Source organism: Gossypium hirsutum, chromosome A08, assembly GCF_007990345.1.
Source record: "Gossypium hirsutum isolate 1008001.06 chromosome A08, Gossypium_hirsutum_v2.1, whole genome shotgun sequence".
Lineage (NCBI taxonomy): Eukaryota > Viridiplantae > Streptophyta > Magnoliopsida > Malvales > Malvaceae > Gossypium > Gossypium hirsutum.
In genome coordinates, this window is record NC_053431.1 from 2575316 (window position 1) to 2592814 (window position 17499).

Sequence of the window (17499 nt, forward strand, 5' to 3'; positions counted from 1 at the left end):
GTCGAACTCCATTTACTGCTAAACACGCTGCATATGTTCATATACACAAAGTTGGCCAAGAAAAGAGGCAATTGGAAACAACTGCAGGCACACATAATATAAACCAAAATCCATCTCATTACTGAAAGTTTAAATGGTGAAATAAATATGATCCGCGTTCGAAGATAACCCTAAACCTTAGATGTCATATCGATGAAATTCGGATCACAAGCTCGTATAGGTCAGTTTCGGTTTTTCACGAAACTACTACAAAGACTTTACAGATACATGACATCGCAGAACATGTATTTCAATAACATGCAAAATCTTGATATCAGCTCGAATATTATTTACCGGTCCTAGCAGTGAAACATTGATGAATAACAAACGAGAGAAACTAAGTTGCATGATGAAAAACTGGACTTTAGACCACCATAAGTATGAGTAGTCTCGAAACAGCATTTCTGGTACCTTGTCAAGACGATGATTCCGACTGACTTGCTGCTTGCTTTGGTCGGAACTGTCCTGCAGGAGGGCCGTCTTTTCGTCTCTCGTATTTTTTGCTCACATATTTGGATTCTTTTCTTGCCTTTGGTTGATAAGTAGGGTATTTGCATGGAATTATTTCCCCGTTGACATATTTATCACCTAAAAAGTACACAAAATAAGCAGATTACACAACCAAAATAACCTTTTTTGCATAACTGAAGAAACTTTAGCTGAACCAACCTCCATAATCTTTGTTTTTGACGTCTATGTATGAATCCGGTAACACCCAAAGAACCCCGGGCAATCCTACATCGAAAAGAACAAAATTTAACTCTTAAAAGTAATGATAACAAACAACATATAGTTTAAACAAACAAAACTGCCTGATAAATAATCTTACCCTTGAACTTTTCCGAGGTTTCTTCCGAAACGGTACATTGGAATCCCGTATATGTAGTGGTGCTAAAAGCGTACATGTTCTTCTTTGCTTCTTCCATGCTGTAATAAAGAAGAAAAAGGTAAAAAACATAACCAAGATTTCTTTGTTACAATTACTAGATAAAACATGCACTCGTAGAAATGGAGGCTATCATATCGTAGTGATACAACACATGAACAAAGATGCTTTGAATATTGATAACTAAGAAAGGCACATCCATGAGGACTCAAATGAGACTGGATGACCAAAATAAATGATATAAAGCTAGAAGAGACATATAAGTTGCGAGCTTCACTACTATGCCAATATGTAAATCAATCTAACTATTTAGGAGCTTAAGTTCTAGATAATGATAAACTCAATTGCGAACCATCGAAGATCTCCATATCATTAAACACATGCACAAAGATTCTTTGAAATATTGGTAACTAAAAAAGGCACATGCATGAGGACTCGACAAGACTGTGGACGACCAAAACAAATGATACAAAGCTAGAAGAGATAAGTTGTGAGCTTCACTACTATGCCAAAATGTAAACCAATCTAACTATTTAGGAGCTTAAGTTCTAGATAAGGATAAGCTCAATTGCGAACCATTGAGGATCTCCATATCATTAAACACATGCCCAAAGATGCTTTGAAATATTTGATAACTAAGAAAGACACATGCATGAGGACTCAAACAAGACTGTGGACAGCCAAAACAAATGATATAAAACTAGAAGAGACATATAAGTTGTGAGCTTCACTAACATGCCAAAATGTAAATCAATCTAACTATTTAGGAGCTTAAGTTCTTGACAATAATAAACACAATCACGAACCTTCAAGGATCCCCATATACTAAAAGTGATTAATTACATGCATGATGATGTCGAATGTCGATAGAAAACTACGAAAGGCACTTCGATGCAATTTGGCCTTAACAAGACTGGTATAAAGCTAGACATAAGAGTTGTGAGCTTCACCAATATGCACAAATGAAGATCATCAATTTAAACATTCAAGCTCTTGACTATAACTAAATCACAATCCTTATCAAAAGTTGAGGTGAAAGATTCAGACAAGGAGTTCTAAGACAAAGATTCTGTCCTAAATAGCCTCGATTACTAAGGATAATTTGTTAAAATGTTATCTTAAATTCATTATATAAGCCAGATAAATTGCAAAAACTCAACTTTATTGGTCAACTACTAATTATGATATCATTCAAATTACTTCTAAGCAATGCACTGTTCAACTTATTTCTTCCATTCAATTCAAAGTAGAAATTTGTAACACTTCCTCATACAAAAACCTAGCAAACCCCCACAAAATTTCTCATAAACAAAACAAAAAAGGGGGATTTTTAAACACTAAATTAAAAACAAAGCAAATCCCACAAAAATTTACATAAAAAATTCCAATTTTTTTTCAGATTTTTCAACTAAAAACGTAAAATAAAATAAACCCAGAAAGCAGAAAGTGTAACCTGCCAAGCACAGTGGCAAGAGTGTTAAGATAAGTCTCAATCATTTGTTCTCTTGTCGGAGCAGGGTCTTTAGGGAACTCCATAACGATAAGCCAATGGTTATAATCACAACCAGGTAACATTATCGTTTCCCTTTGCTCATTGCTGCTACTCCTCTTGGATGAATAATCGCTGTCGAGTGCTGCTGCAACTTTGATAACTCGACGAGGACGAGTCGATGGTGATGGAAGACGGGGAGTCAGTGAGTTAACTCGCAGAGTAGGTGAAGAAGTGAGTCGGAAACGAGTGGGAAGAAAGGGTTTTGTGGGTGGAAGAAGAGTAGAAGGGTTTAAGAGAGACGCCATTGAAAACAAAAAAAAAAGCGAGAAACGTAGAAGAAGATTAGATTGAGATAATTTTTCTGAAATTTATGGGGAATTTTTGTTTTTTTGGGGACTTTGAGGATGTTTGATATTTTTGTTGCTCACAGTTTTGGGCTGATTTTTGGGTCAAATTTTTTTGGGGCTGAGAGTCCAAAATTCATGGATTTCAAGGGCTTTTTTATGTGAATTAATTAGAAAATTGAGTCCAACCACAAAATCCAAATTGTTGGATAGATTTTGAATAGGAAATTACTATTTTATCCTTATACATAATTATTAAAATGATAAATATAATAATGTGTTATAAAATCGATTGAGCCTTAGTTCAATTACCATGGGTATTGTTTCCAGTACAGAAAGACGTGAGTTCAAGTGTGATGAAGCGCATTATTCTCCTATTTAAGGGTTGGGGAGAGCCTATAGGTAATCAAAATCTATAATAAAATTGTTAAAATAATAATAATATGTTATAAAAAATTTATACGTTTTTAAAAAAATAATTAGTAAACATTAAATTGAAACGAAATGGGGTAGGATGAGACGAATCGAAGATGGATGCATCAAACATTCATAGAAGTAATAGTGATTTCCCATTGTGAGAGAATGTCTCTTATTTTGATCAGAGTTAATTTTGGCTTTTCTTCTCTTAGTTAAATTCTATTTTTTAGTTTCCCATTTTTAAACTTTAATTAACCTAGAGTTGTTGTAGTCATATATGCTACGAATATAGGCCTTAGTTACTCTAGGTTTTACACAACAAAAATATTTAGATTAAGAGAAATTTTTTTTTTTGTTTCGAAGGGTTTTTCTTGCGGGGCTTCGGGTTTTTCTTTTAATTTTCTCAATCTTTTGTGCTCTCCTTTATTATAGTGAAATCTCCTTTTGCCCGTGATTTTTTATCCTCTTTTGAGGAGTTTTTTCACGTAAAATTTACATGTTCGATCTTTTCGATTCTTATTTTCTTCATTTTATTCGTTGTTTAATTGGGTTTATCCCCTACATTCATATTAACATCTGTAATGGAGAGGAGTGGTTGATGGCATATAACAGTGATGGATTTGATAACATCCATCCTCATTTCATTCCACAGTCGTACCTAAAAGTTGACGTGATTAATTAGTATGAAAATTAGTTTATATGTATTTCTTACTCGTAAATTGCACAAAATACCAAGGCTAGACAAAGCCTTCCACGATTAAAATTGGACAAAAGGAGCAAACAAACAAAGCAAGAGGATGAACTAATCTCTAGGCACATTGGGCTCGAAAATTAAGAGGACTATCATGTGAGAGGTAAGGAGGAGATAAACACAAAAATGTCTCTGGGGATACTTTTTAGACATGCTCACTCTTCATCGTCTTCAACCTTATTCAATTTCTCTAAGCAAAACCATTAACTTAAACATGAAAGAGCTACCGAAATGTCAATTCCGATGGTCTCATAGATCATCATTTTTTTTCCTTTTTCGCAATTTCTCTCATCTCTACGGCTCTACTACCAAACTAAATATTCTCCAACTTGAAGTTGACATTTGATGACATAAAATGTGATTGATTTATTCCATTTTTCCAATGAAATAATTGAATGCAAAAAAAAAAAATTGCTAAGAGTTGAACTTCATTTTTGTGTTAGAAACTAATTTTGTAGTAATTATTTTGTTAAATCAATGTTCATTACAATGTTATTATTAGTTACATATTCATTAAGTGAGTTTTTTTTATTTTAAAATGTCACGTCAATAATTTTAATAGAAAAAAATTTAACACTATTAATAATTGGTCCTAAATTATGCCTTGTTTCAGTCATTTTTTTCTAAGGGATTTCTTAATTTTTTTTTAATTTATATTTTAATTAGGCTTTAAACTTTCAGGTAATATTTAAAAAACAATCGAATAATTGAATTTTCGTGTAATTACTAGTGGCATGTTTGGATAACCATTGCAATTGGTTGATCCTATCGAATTTGGTGTAATTGGAGCATCCCAATTACACTTACGAATTCTTAGGGGAGAGTGACAATTAAAGTAATTGCGTAGATAATTGCACCCAAACCAATTTTAAAATTTTTTTAATACAATTATAATATATATATATTATAAGCATGAACACATATGAGTGTTTGGGATGGTTATAGCAAAAAATATTATATTATAAAAATAATTTGTGTATGTATAAAGTTTTATAAAAAAATTATAAAATTACGGTAAAAATTTTAATTATAAAAAATAATTTAAGTGTTATAATATCATGAAGTATGGACATAACTTATTTATATGTACATACTATATATTATAAAAATAATAAACTTATTCATAAATAAATGTAATAATTTTTTTATCATAACTTATTTAATAAAAATAACATTTTAAAGTTACTAAAATTATATTATTTGCAATTTATAAAAAAAATTATAAAGGTTATATATTATAAATTTTAATTATTTTTTACTTAATTTACGTATTATAAAAATGAATATAACTTAATATAAGTATTTCTCAAATTTTTTTTTATAATTAAAGCTATAGATTTTTTGAACTGAAAATTTAAATATTAAAAGATTGATACTAATTACGCAAATAGAAATGATTTTCTTGCGCTATATAGTGGAATATAATATCATTTGACATAATGATATTAGACACAAGTACTATAAACAGCTCGTAAATTCTTTAATACGAAATATTTAAGGCTATGAAATGTGATTGAAAAGACTGTTATTATGCTAAAAAAAATATTTCTCGTGTTAACAACATCTGTGTATTTTTCCATCATTGAAGGGAAGTAGTCTTCGAAATCAACCACAATGTCGATTACTTCTTCCATGGTTGAACACTGTAGATTTTTAAAGGGCTTCTTAGGTTTCTAACTTAGGAGTAGGACGGGAGGGGTTTATATAAAGGAGGTTCTTGAAGGGGACAATAATGGAGACAGAGGGGAAAAAATGGGGATTTTCCAGGAAAGAGTGGAGCCATTGCAGACAATTTACAGTAAAGATAAAGTTTTGTGGTTCTAACTACTACAGTGAGCTTCTTGCACCATTTTTTCTCTACATTTCCTACTTCCTGGAAGCTGCATGATACATATGGCATTATAAATTGTCTAATAATGTTGTCAATTTTGGCATTATAATGGTGTTGCACTTTTATTAAATTTTATTATATGTCAGTAGAAAATTACGTGTATTTAAATAAATGAGTGGTTTAAAATTAATAATAATAATTATGCAATATGATGGGTGAAAATTTTTGTGTAATAATATTAAAAAATAAAAAAACGAAGCTTTAGATGTTTATGGGTTAGGTCAGGTTTGAGTCGGACTCAGGCATAATATTAACACACTTTATGCTTGTCTAACCCCAATTCGGCTCAAAATATGGGTTTAAATTTTTTTCCAAGTTTGCCCTATATTTATGAATAGCTAATCCAAAATCATTTTAGGCTCATCTATATTTTTTTTTTTAAAATTAAAAAATATAGTTAAATGATTTTTAATTTAATATTTAATAATTTATATTTTTATTTATTAAATTTTTATATATAGTCATCGTAATATTTTTAATGTTTATATTATAGTAGTATTATATATTACTATTTATTTATTTATTATGTGTTATAAATTATATAATATATAAAAAATAATATAAAACATTATAAATTTATAAAACATAATATTGTTGTCAATGTAAGAACGTAGGTTCGAGTGTATTCAAGTGCATTATCATCCTGATTATTAAAAAATTAAAAAAATTATATATTATTTGTAAAAAAATTTAAAAATTAGATAAAAATTATATTAGTTTTATACTGATAGATATATATATACACATAAACATATATTCCATTTGAGACCAACTAACAAACAAAGAAATCCTTTGATTTCCACAATATCCTGTTGGGTTCCTTATTTTGGAATACATCTATTCAAATTTTTATTTAATTTGATATTACAAGTAAATTGGACATCAATTCAATTATAAAATTATTAAATTATCCTTACATGTTTGGAACAAATTACATTCTTACGATAATATTTTTATCTTTTTATATTTTTAATAAAACTAATAAAAAATTAAAAATAATGAAATTTGAATCTATGCCATCAACATAGCATAAAACTTCAACTTTACGAGTATAGCTAGAGCTTAGATTTGCTCACGAGTCTACTTGAAATTTGGAAGGATTTGGGTAAAAAATATTATACTCTTTTAAGATATGAGTCGAGCTTGAGCTTGGATATTTAAGGCCCGGGCCCAACCCTAATTTTTTATAAATTTGTAATGTTTTATATTATGTTATTTTTAAATATTATGTCATTTATAATACATAAGAAATTAAATAAATAGTATTATATAATACTACTATAATGTAATTAAAAAATGTTAAGATGACTATATATAAAAATTTAATAAATTAAAAATAATATAAATATATATTTTAAAATTTTTTAAAAATACGGATAAGTGTAAAATAATCTCGGGTTAGCTATTTACAAATATGAAGTAAGCTTGGAAAAAATTTTAAACTCATATTTTGAGCTGAATTAGGGTTAGACAAGCATAAAATGTATTAATATCATACTTAAGTCTAACCCAAACCTGACTTAACTCATGAGCACTTAGAGCTTATTTTTTTCATTTCTCGTGTTTTTAAATATTATTACACAAAAATTTTCACCTACCATGTATATTTATTTATTTATTATATGTGAATTTTAAACACAAATATATATTTTAAATACGTAATTTTTCTCAAATATATAATAAAAGTACAACACCTTTATAATGCCAAAATTGACTACATTATTAGACAATTTATAATGCCATATCAATTACTTTATATATATATACATATATCATGCAGCTTCCAGGAAGTAGGAAATGTGAAGAAAAAATGGTGCAAGAAGCTCACTCTAGTAGTTAGAACCACAAAACTTTATCTTTAGTACTGTAAATTGTCTGCAATGGCTCCACTCTTTCCTGGAAAATCCCCATTTTTTTCCTCTATCTCCATTATTGTCCCCTTCAAGAACCTCCTTTATATAAACCCCACCCGTCCTACTCCTACACAAGTTAAAACCTAAAAAGCCCTTTAAAAATCTACAGTGTTCAACCATGGAAGAAGTAATCGACATTGTGGTTGATTTCGAAGACTACTTCCCTTCAATGATGTTAAAATACGGTGCGGAATGGTTGTTGGGAGAAGTATGCAATGGGTTCAGGCTATTGATGGATGCGGAAAAAGGGGTGATAACGTTCGAGAGCTTGAAGATAAAGAGCGCGATGTTAGGGTTGGGAGATATGGAAGATGATGAAATTGTTTGCATGTTGAGTGAAGGAGATTTGGATGGAGATGGTGCTTTGAACCAGCTCGAGTTTTGTATTCTCATGTTTAGGTTAAGTCCTGGACTGGTTTAATGAGAGACAGAAGAAGCATGCGACAATGTTAATAAAAAAAAAAATTCAAGTTTCCTCCATCTTCATTCCTCTTCTTTCCTTGTATGATATTCCCAACTTTCTCAATTCTAACATTAATGTAGTTCATCTTTATCAGTTGGTATTTCGATATTAAGTAAATTGATATTTTTAAAAAAAATTTTAAAAATTTAAAAACAAAACATTATTTTGAGAATTAAATTTATTATTATATCAATGTAAAATTAACGAAAATTATTAATTACCATAAATAATTATTTAACTCTAAAATTAGTAAAAATTAAGTTACTAATTTACATCTTTTTACCAATATTTTTTTGACATTTATTTTCTCATGATGCTGTCTTCAGTTATTTGATGGGTTTTGTAAAATAAAATAAAAAATATGTATGTTTTTTTTGTGGCCACATTCGTGCAAACATTTCATAATACAAGTAACACTTGTAGTCTCACACATATACACCGAACACTCGTCAATCAAACACTCAACTTAGAGCAAATGGCATTCCATCTGTCTAAACTGTATGATGTGGGGATTAAATCGATTTTAAAATTTAATTAAACTAAATTTTATAATATTTTTAATCCTTTTTCAAAAGAATTTATTGTTTTCTTTAATTACTTGAATTGTGGAGAAAAAGAAAACTACTACTACTAAGGTTAAAATAAAAAGATAGAAAAAAAATTTGTGTAATCCATCATATATTTCATAATATAATAATAAATTTAAATCAGTTTTAATACATTAATAATTCATTTATTATAGATTTCAAAGCATTTAAGCATTCATATTAATTTTATGTGTACTACCAGTTGAATTATTTAGGAAAAAAACCACCACCAAATTTATGATAATTATAATAATAACTACCCTTGAAAGCATAGTATTAAAAAAAAAAAGCAAAAACAAAATATTAAGGGGAAAAATGTAGTATTAGAGATTAAAATGTTTGAATACCAATGTTATTGAAGCCACTTCTATAAAAGACTGAAAGGAGTTGCCTAAAATTTTCCAACTGAAATTCTACTATAGTTTTCACTTATAATTTCAGCTATTAATCCTCTCAAAAAAGTATAAGTAACCCATGTCCTTGGGTGTATTGATCGAAGCACCAACCTTATCATCATTGAAAATCACCCATCTACCATCTTTCAGGATGTGAGCAACATAATGGCCACACTGAGTTGAGGTTCCGATGTGACTCACTATTCCGAAAAGCCGATATCCTTTGCATTGACAAAAACATTGCAGCAATGGGTTAGAAGTCCATAAACCAGACGATCATTTAAGTGTGAAACACGTTGACAAGATAAGTTGAAGACTTGAGAAAAAGAGACTCACTCCCTCCTCCGTCGGGCAGTCCTGGATCGACTGGAGTAGATGGGCCGTTGCTTGATGCATTTGTATCCATAGCTGATGAAGCAGAGGCATTGGGATTGTTAAATATCCAGTCTGTTGCTTTTTCAATGTCGCCACCCTGTGAAAATGAACATGTGCCCACAGTTACGAATTTCTCGAGTGTAAGAAAACAGATTACAGAACAACAATTTCCAAATTTGCAAAAGAAATGAAATGCTGTAAAGACTTTACCGATGCTTTCAATGCCATTCGAGCAATTTCTTCTTGAAATCCAAACGAAATCAAGGTATCAACTTTTGATTGGTCGATAGATATCTCAGCACTTTGTGACTCATGGGAGATAGGAGCATCTATATCTGAAAAGATATAACAATGATTATCATTTGGATGCAAAGCTATTCGCCTACTGGTCAATGAAAGATTCAAGATAATGCTTATAATGCTAAATTCAGAGTACCTGGATCATCCATGTGTGAAAGCAACCAATTCATTGCCTCTTCCACACCAGCATTTAAAGTGTTTATGGCAGCTTTCTGACAATGAAGCTGGTTAAAGCCCATTGAGGCAAGCTGGGCAACAATTGCTTCATCAGCCACAGGCTGACTTGATTCCGCCGCACCCTCAGGAGCTATGCAGTAGAAATAAAGAGAAATCAAGAACAAATATTTACAGATCAGGAATTCTCTTTTACATCACCGCCTTCTCAATTCAATTATCACTTATGGAATCTGTTAATTCACATACCAGCCTCTGGCAACAGTTCTTCCCCAGGTTGAAGGCCCTTGCTGCGAATGTGGCTTATATCTATGACGTCAGGGACATCTATGTAGACATCTGAATGGACGAAAAAGTAGATGATGAATATCAATTCAAAAGCAATGTGCACTGTAAGTAACAACGTTGTAAAATTACCAAGCTTTTTAGGCACCCAGCCGGCCTCCATGACAAACTTCCTCATGTGCAATACCAAATAATCGGGGAACGAAGTTAAACCAGCAGTCCTGTTGTGTAAAATACAAAAGATATTCCATGTTAAGAAAAGAATACTCTAAGATTGCATGTCTGCAACCTTTGTTCAAAATAGCATCAATTAACTGTATTGTCGTCTTTTATTATTATTATTGGAAAATATATACTTATCTTGGACCCTTCTCCAAAAGTATACATTACTAAGGGATTGCAAGGCAATTAGAGAGCAAAAATCTTACTTGATAGCTGTTGTCTTAGCCTTCAATGCGGAGCTGTAAAAATCTGGTATCTCCTCTGGAGCTGCAAAGTTCGCTAAGCATGCTTCTAGAGGTACCCTTGGTCGAACAATTTCATCGCTCGATCTGTAAAACAAGGCATCCTAAGGCCTACACTCTACAGAAGGCTACAAGTATCAAATAAAACCATAGGAACTTACACATCCTTCCCTTCTGAAATCTTTTCAGCTTTGCTTTTGTTAAAAGCTTCCAGTTCTTCTGAATTTTTCAGAGAATAAATCATTAGAAATAAATTTCAGGTATAGATGAATATAGATATAAATGAAATATGCGCACAAACATGAATATACATATAGAAATCAAAACTTACCTTTATTGGTAGCCTCATGCAATGGAATATTCAAAGAAAGAATGTAGTCAAGCCTTTTATTGTAAGCAACCTTCCCAGATGAACATAAGATACGCTCTTCAACACCAAACTTGAAACTCCTCGAGGGATCCAGTTCAGGTTTCACGGCATTAGAACGTTCAACTTGGTCAAGAAAATGAAGGAAGAACTCCAGGGCATCCTACAGATAATTCGAGTGTCCATATAAGTAACTGATGGCTACATATAGGGAAAATCATGAGCCCCGAGAAATATCCTACCGTGCAATGAGAGAATTAACCCACAAAAGCCCAGATTGCAATTATAATAAAGTAGATATGTATACAATTAGAACCTTTATGCAATATTCTTTATGGAATCTAAAAGAATCGTTTTTACTTTACTGCAAAGGTAGAAATTTCAAGCTAATGCTAGAAACCAAATAATAATTCCGTAGTCAAATTAGCAGGATCAGCATACCTGTTGCCTCACGGTAGAAAACTCGGGATGGCTGGCTGCAATAACGGCTTTGAACATGCGAGGAGGGATCCCTTCCTGTTTCTAATATTTTCAGAAGGTTGACAAATGAAAAAGAATTTAACAGACAACTGTCAGAATCGTTCAAACACAGCACATAGAAATTATACTAATTTTACTGAAAATTTAATACAAAGATTCGTGTTAAGCATATTAGTTGCATAACACAAATTCTATTGCTAAACTTCTAGATTACAAATACACTTATATCACAATATAAATGGCAATTCAGTGGTGCCATCTAAGAATTTTCAAGATCAGAACAATCATGGCAGAGATATAAAGTGGGAAGCTTACAGCATCTTTTACTGAAGGTGCAGTCGTTTCACCTTTCTGGATGATAAAACAAACTAAATCAATTAATTCATTAATCAGGGAAAATAACCAACTATACTAAGGAATAGATTGATACGGTTGCTGTACCTCTACTGCTGGAAAAGAATATTTACCGGAGAGCAAACCATGTGCCAGTTTCGTTCTGCCACACAGCCAGAAAGTGGTTACGTAATCATAAGAATAGAGATGAGGCAAAAGAATAAGAAACTGCTTATTAAATACAAAGCAGAACAGAACCGGCAAGGAAATGCCAACGCAATAAACTCAACAATCACACATATCAAAATAAGAAGAAAACCATGCGTATATTGTATTTAAAAATACATAACGAACAACCATGTGATCTATGTCAAGAAAGACAAAAAGAAAACCCCATCGGAGCTACCAACATTTGAGAACTATTTTAACACATAACATATTGAAATTAGAAATTATTATCCAGAACAATGGCAACTTACAGCTGCATATTGAGGTCTACAGTTGGATCAGCTGGGGCTGTCTCAAAAGCCATTTTTAAGCTTTGGTTCATATAGTAGCTGATAGCACGCAAAAAAAAGGCAAGAAAGGCAAATAAGCATAATAAATTCCAATTTTAAGTGAATTTACAATATTAGCATTGTAATTTACCGTCTACAAAATGACTCTGTTGAAAACACAACTTGCATGGTTGCAGCCATGTAGCAGCTGCATGAGAACAAATTTAGCTAATCAAAAACATTATATAATTATATAGTTATTGGTAGCCATAGCGCTAATCATGATCAACATTACCTGTTTCCAAGATTCACAAGACCTGTATAACCTGGTCCGAAAATTGGTTCCACATCCTGCCCACTTTCCTGAATTCTATCCCAATCAAAGTTGGTATTCTGGTCAAGCTCCCTTTCAGCAGTTGTCATTTCAGTCTGGAAACAATGAAAGACTTTAATTTCTATTCAAATGACACTAAATCATTTATAAACACTTCAAACCTTCTCTTATCTTCTCTTATGGTAAAGTTTGAAACTTACATTCTACAGTAATGATACCATTTGTTTACCGCTTAAGCTGATGTTGGTCAAGATTTATACAGAATATAGTTGTATTTAAAATGTAACTTTTGTTTACGGAAACTCCAACCATAATAAAAAATTACAAACCTTAAGGCTGACACAGTTCGTTTTTAGCAAATGTTGTCATTAAAAATGTAATAATTACATGACAAAGTTTATACATACCAACATATCAGAAGGGGGATTCTATGAAAAGGTAATGGATATCAAACTTAAGGTTTCGCAAACACTATCTGAACATTCGAACAAAAATGAAACCATAGGGATAATAAACAAAAAAGGTACAATTGCATAACAAAATTGCAAATTCACCTTAAAGGCAGCAAATAATTAATCGACAGAAAAAAGCTAACCTTTTGCAATGATGAGAAATCAATACCAAAATATGCCAAATGTTGAGCTAGAAGAGGGTCTATAACACTATCATCCTCTGGGTAAGAGAAAACATCTGAAATGCCACAATAAGTTACCCATGGTAAGTTCTGACAAATGTCCCTACCAATGCTCAAAAGAAAGATAATCATAGAACTGCAGTTCAGACTTTCAGTGCCACAAACCAAAGTTCTAATACAAAGATATCTAAGGTTGAAATCTCAAGGGTAACCGAGCAAAAATAGTTTGTAACCATTGCGGATCAATAAGAAGTTATTAAAATGACACCAGAAATAAACGCACACAGACAGTGAAATACAAGGAAGCCTTACCTGCAGCATCCAGATCAGAAGTAATTGTCCCAAGCTTTACAGCTAGCGGATAGCCAGTCTCCTTGTAGTACTCAATCGCATGGTTGTTACCACCAGTTCCATCCCAATTTCTCCTCCCACAGAGAATCATTCCATCAGTAAGATTTAGCCATAGATTATCTCTTTTATCACACTTAGCACATTTCCAACCAGATGGGGGAACAACAACATTGCCAATTTGCCGCAACTCCATTGCATATGCACTTATTTGCTTCTTATCAGCTGTCCAGGCTGCAACTTGCTCTTTCCGTTCAGCACCCTCAGCCATTAAAATAGCATCAACTGCCAACCTTACCTACAGTATTCGTATTGGATAACCAAGCTAGGTTGCTGTCCAAGATGAAGAATATGTACTTCTGATTTAAAATTCTTTAAAAATAAAAAATGAGACAATCCATACCTTCTCAGGCAACTCCACAGATGGAAAAGGAAGAGTTGCATAGCTAGGCAAAATGACAATTTTGTGAGTTTCTTCATATTCTAGTTCATTGTTGTCAAATCCACCATCAACACCTGTAAATCAAATTGCATGGATATTACTATTTAGCCACAACAGATAGTACTAAGGCAATACAATCATTCAGAAAACTTTGAAACTTCAAAACTTTATCATTTTGTAGCTCTCACATGGGTTCCAGATGCAAAGTCCAATAGGAACAAGACATGCAATAGCTCTAATTCTCTAAACGTGCTAGTAGATGGATAAACTAGTTCCAACTTCTTTTATTAACAGCTGCAAGCATCATTTATGCTGTAACTCGTGATCAAAGAAATTAAAGTCACTGGCGATAGTAGTTTCAACTCAAAAGTGTCAGACATGATTATGTATTTGACATAGGCACTTCCAATGTTTTCCCTTTATACTTGGAACCCCAGAACATTATACAAAATATCTCCCATACCTACCAAGGGTAAGCAAAACAAAATAAGAACCACTCTCAGTTCCATTGTTATCAAGGACATGCAATATGCACTCAAGGCACTAGAACAATTATATTGCTTAAGGCACAATATAGGCCTTGCCAGTGTTAAGTAAGGCACGATATGCATACACCACCAACATGAACAATAACATGATAACATAATGTTCACAAACAGTAAATAATAACAAATATTATAAAAAGTACCAATAGCCAACAGAGTGGGTTTCTTCAAAGGCCTATCTTCAGAAACCAACTTTTTCGTTTGCTTAATATGCAGATACACAGGATTTCCAGTCTTTTCATAATTCCAACCCACATAATCTTTCCCAAACGCTAGAAACGTATTCATATCAACAAATAATCCTCCTTCTGACCTCTGCAAAAAAAAAAAAATCAACCACATTTAATAGTTCTTTAAAAATCTCGAACCAAAAAAACCCTAAAAAAAGAAGTTTAAAAACTCAAGCAAAAGAATCTGAGCTTTTACTAACTTTCTCATAAGCAAAACAAATTCGAAACACTCAAAGGTCAAAACAAATAGCCTATAAACATGATATTTTTCAGTCGCAAGCAATCAAGTAGTTTCTCGAGAAACAAACAGATAACAACAACAAAAGAAGAGTACCGGAGAATCGAAGGAGAGGCAGCATTCTTGCTTGTAGATACGATTGGTGGGTTCAGGGATCCGAACCCGAGAGAGATTGGATCGGAGCAGGTCCATAGGGTTTATGCCTTCCATTTGTTTTCTTTCTCTTCCTTGATTTGGTCTTTTAGGAGAGAAAAAAGAGGGCAAGAATCAGATTTTTGCCCTAAAGTTCAAGCAAATGCAGAGACTGTTTCTTCGCCGAAAGATTGAATTTTCTTTTTTCTTTTTAACTTTTTTTCTTATCGAGAGAGAAAGAGAGTGATGAGTAAGCTTTTAAAACAAGGGTCTTTGCTAAATCAACTCAAAACCCCCCTTTTGGACTGCAAAATTAAAATAAAAGTAAATGTACAACATTTGAAATTAAGAACAAATTTGGAGAAAATGTTATATTTTTAAAAATATTTAAAGAAATGATTTTTTTTTTTGGATAAAAAGTTAGAAAGCACGCCTACTAAGTCCTGCTTCCAACTAAATACGTCTCATTTCGTTTTTTTCTCTTCAAATTTGATTTATTTTTCTATATATCACAAAAATTAACTCATTCCTCAAATTTTTCTTTAGAGGTGGACTTTTCATAATATAAACATGGGATCCTCAATTTTTTTTTATTTTGACGTAAAAAAATTTGGATTTTTTTGGAAATAAATGTGATTTTTTTTAGGGCAAATTATTAAAATAGTCATTTTTATTTATTACGGGTTACATTTTAGTTATTTATATTTCAAATGTTACGTTTTAGTCACTTGCGTTATCGCATTATAACATTTAAGTCACTAAGCTGTTAATTATCATTTGATAAGCTGATGTGGCAAATTAGATCATCATTTCAAATAAAAATTTTAAATTATTTATACAATTGGTTTCTATATTTTTTTCGTTTTAAGCAGATTGATTTTTTTCCTTTATATTTTTTAACTTTCATTTTAAAAATCAAACGAAGTAAAGCTTGCCATAAAGTTAATTAGGATTTCTTAAAATATTTTTTCAATAAGCTAAAAAATTATTTTTATTGAGTTCAAATAATTATTGGATGTGTAACGAGAATTAATATCTCAATGGCTTTTAATGGTGAGAAATGAGAGAAGTTTGTGCCAACAATGAGACTTTACTAAGGTAACCCCTTCTCACCGCATCTTCGTATCAATGTTGTTGGCATTTTCTTAGCTCTCTTCGACAAACGCCTAGAAGATGGAAGCTTTATTGGTTAATGCATTAGCTATTACTACCCTTCATTGAGCCACTTGTTTTTTTTCTTCGCATGTAATTCTTTTACCTTATTGAAAATGTTAAAGGGCAAATGATTAATGTTTTGAATTTTTACTGTCATCTCGTCTAACAACTCAATAGGACAAGGAAATTAAGAATTCATGAGATAGAACAATGGAGAAAAACCCTGTAGCAAAGGAGAAGCTTTAATATGATAGTATATGAAATAAGGTTCAATCTTGGAAAGGGAAAATTTTATTGCATGTAAAGAGATAAACCATCTTTCGAGCGATGGTTCCTTGTATAGCATTGGTATTCATTGGATACATTAGACTTCACTTGCTCTTTCTAGAATTATTGGGGACTTAGGGACTTAGGTATAATTTAGTATTGCTTTTCAAAAATATTTTTAGACAAAAAAGTATTTTTGAGCAAAAGTTAAATCTTTTTACTTCTTTCGGGACAAAAAATATTTTACAAAAGCACTAATAAAGATAAAATAGAGTATATGCCATTGAGAATGTATATTCATAATAACTTCAAAATTTATAGCATTCTATAAGCTTGTTTGGCAAGAAGCACTGAGCCAATTTATCATTGCTACTAATAAGCACTTTCTAGATAAAAGCATTGCTAAACAATATGTTTTTGAGATAAAATCCTCTCTATCTAAAGACCTTGTATCTTTGAGTGATATCAATAATAATTCCTTTACGAGATGGTTTGTCATTTGAAAAAGTCAAATAACAACAAAACTAAAAAGACTTTATATGAAAAGCATGCCAGGATACTATTCATACAAAATAAATTGTTGTTAAATGAACAAGTTGTAACAATTCGATTTTTAGCCAATGTTGAAAAATACGGTTTCGAAACCAAATTTCATAACCCAAGTGAATGAAATTATGAATCGAAGAATTATTCGTATTTAATTGGAAAATATATTGTTAAG

General features: G+C 31.6%; 2 protein-coding genes across 2 annotated transcripts; both read right to left on the bottom strand.

Annotated features, from left to right (window-relative positions):
* Nucleotides 1-99: 99 nt before the first annotated feature.
* On the bottom strand, nucleotides 100-2892 carry LOC107926341 (multiple organellar RNA editing factor 9, chloroplastic). Its single transcript, XM_016857176.2, has 4 exons — nucleotides 2379-2892; nucleotides 869-966; nucleotides 709-774; nucleotides 100-627 (listed from the first exon to the last, which is right to left on the bottom strand). The coding sequence occupies exons 1-4, from the start codon at nucleotides 2720-2722 to the stop codon at nucleotides 455-457; spliced, it is 681 nt and encodes a 226-aa protein (XP_016712665.2). The 5' UTR covers nucleotides 2723-2892; the 3' UTR covers nucleotides 100-454.
* Nucleotides 2893-9086: 6194 nt separating this feature from the next.
* Nucleotides 9087-15782, bottom strand: LOC107926289 (ubiquitin carboxyl-terminal hydrolase 14). Its single transcript, XM_016857106.2, has 20 exons — nucleotides 15321-15782; nucleotides 14900-15071; nucleotides 14173-14285; nucleotides 13734-14067; nucleotides 13383-13477; nucleotides 12749-12882; nucleotides 12605-12661; nucleotides 12436-12513; nucleotides 12065-12119; nucleotides 11939-11974; nucleotides 11585-11665; nucleotides 11108-11306; nucleotides 10938-10995; nucleotides 10741-10863; nucleotides 10445-10533; nucleotides 10277-10366; nucleotides 9990-10160; nucleotides 9764-9888; nucleotides 9515-9650; nucleotides 9087-9399 (listed from the first exon to the last, which is right to left on the bottom strand). The coding sequence occupies exons 1-20, from the start codon at nucleotides 15432-15434 to the stop codon at nucleotides 9221-9223; spliced, it is 2439 nt and encodes an 812-aa protein (XP_016712595.2). The 5' UTR covers nucleotides 15435-15782; the 3' UTR covers nucleotides 9087-9220.
* Nucleotides 15783-17499: the final 1717 nt, after the last annotated feature.

Excerpts from the sequence above, each read along its gene's own strand:
- LOC107926341 (XM_016857176.2), bottom strand. The coding sequence starts at position 2,722 with ATGGCGTCTCTCTTAAACCCTTCTACTCTTCTTCCACCCACAAAACCC. Across the intron at positions 775-868 it reads AACCTCGGAAAAGTTCAAGG|GATTGCCCGGGGTTCTTTGG; the intron begins GTAAGATTATTT and ends TTTTCGATGTAG. Across the intron at positions 628-708 it reads CAAAAACAAAGATTATGGAG|GTGATAAATATGTCAACGGG; the intron begins GTTGGTTCAGCT and ends TGTACTTTTTAG.
- LOC107926289 (XM_016857106.2), bottom strand. The coding sequence starts at position 15,434 with ATGGAAGGCATAAACCCTATGGACCTGCTCCGATCCAATCTCTCTCGG. Across the intron at positions 12,662-12,748 it reads CTTGTGAATCTTGGAAACAG|CTGCTACATGGCTGCAACCA; the intron begins GTAATGTTGATC and ends GTTCTCATGCAG. Across the intron at positions 10,367-10,444 it reads CTGGGTGCCTAAAAAGCTTG|ATGTCTACATAGATGTCCCT; the intron begins GTAATTTTACAA and ends TCGTCCATTCAG.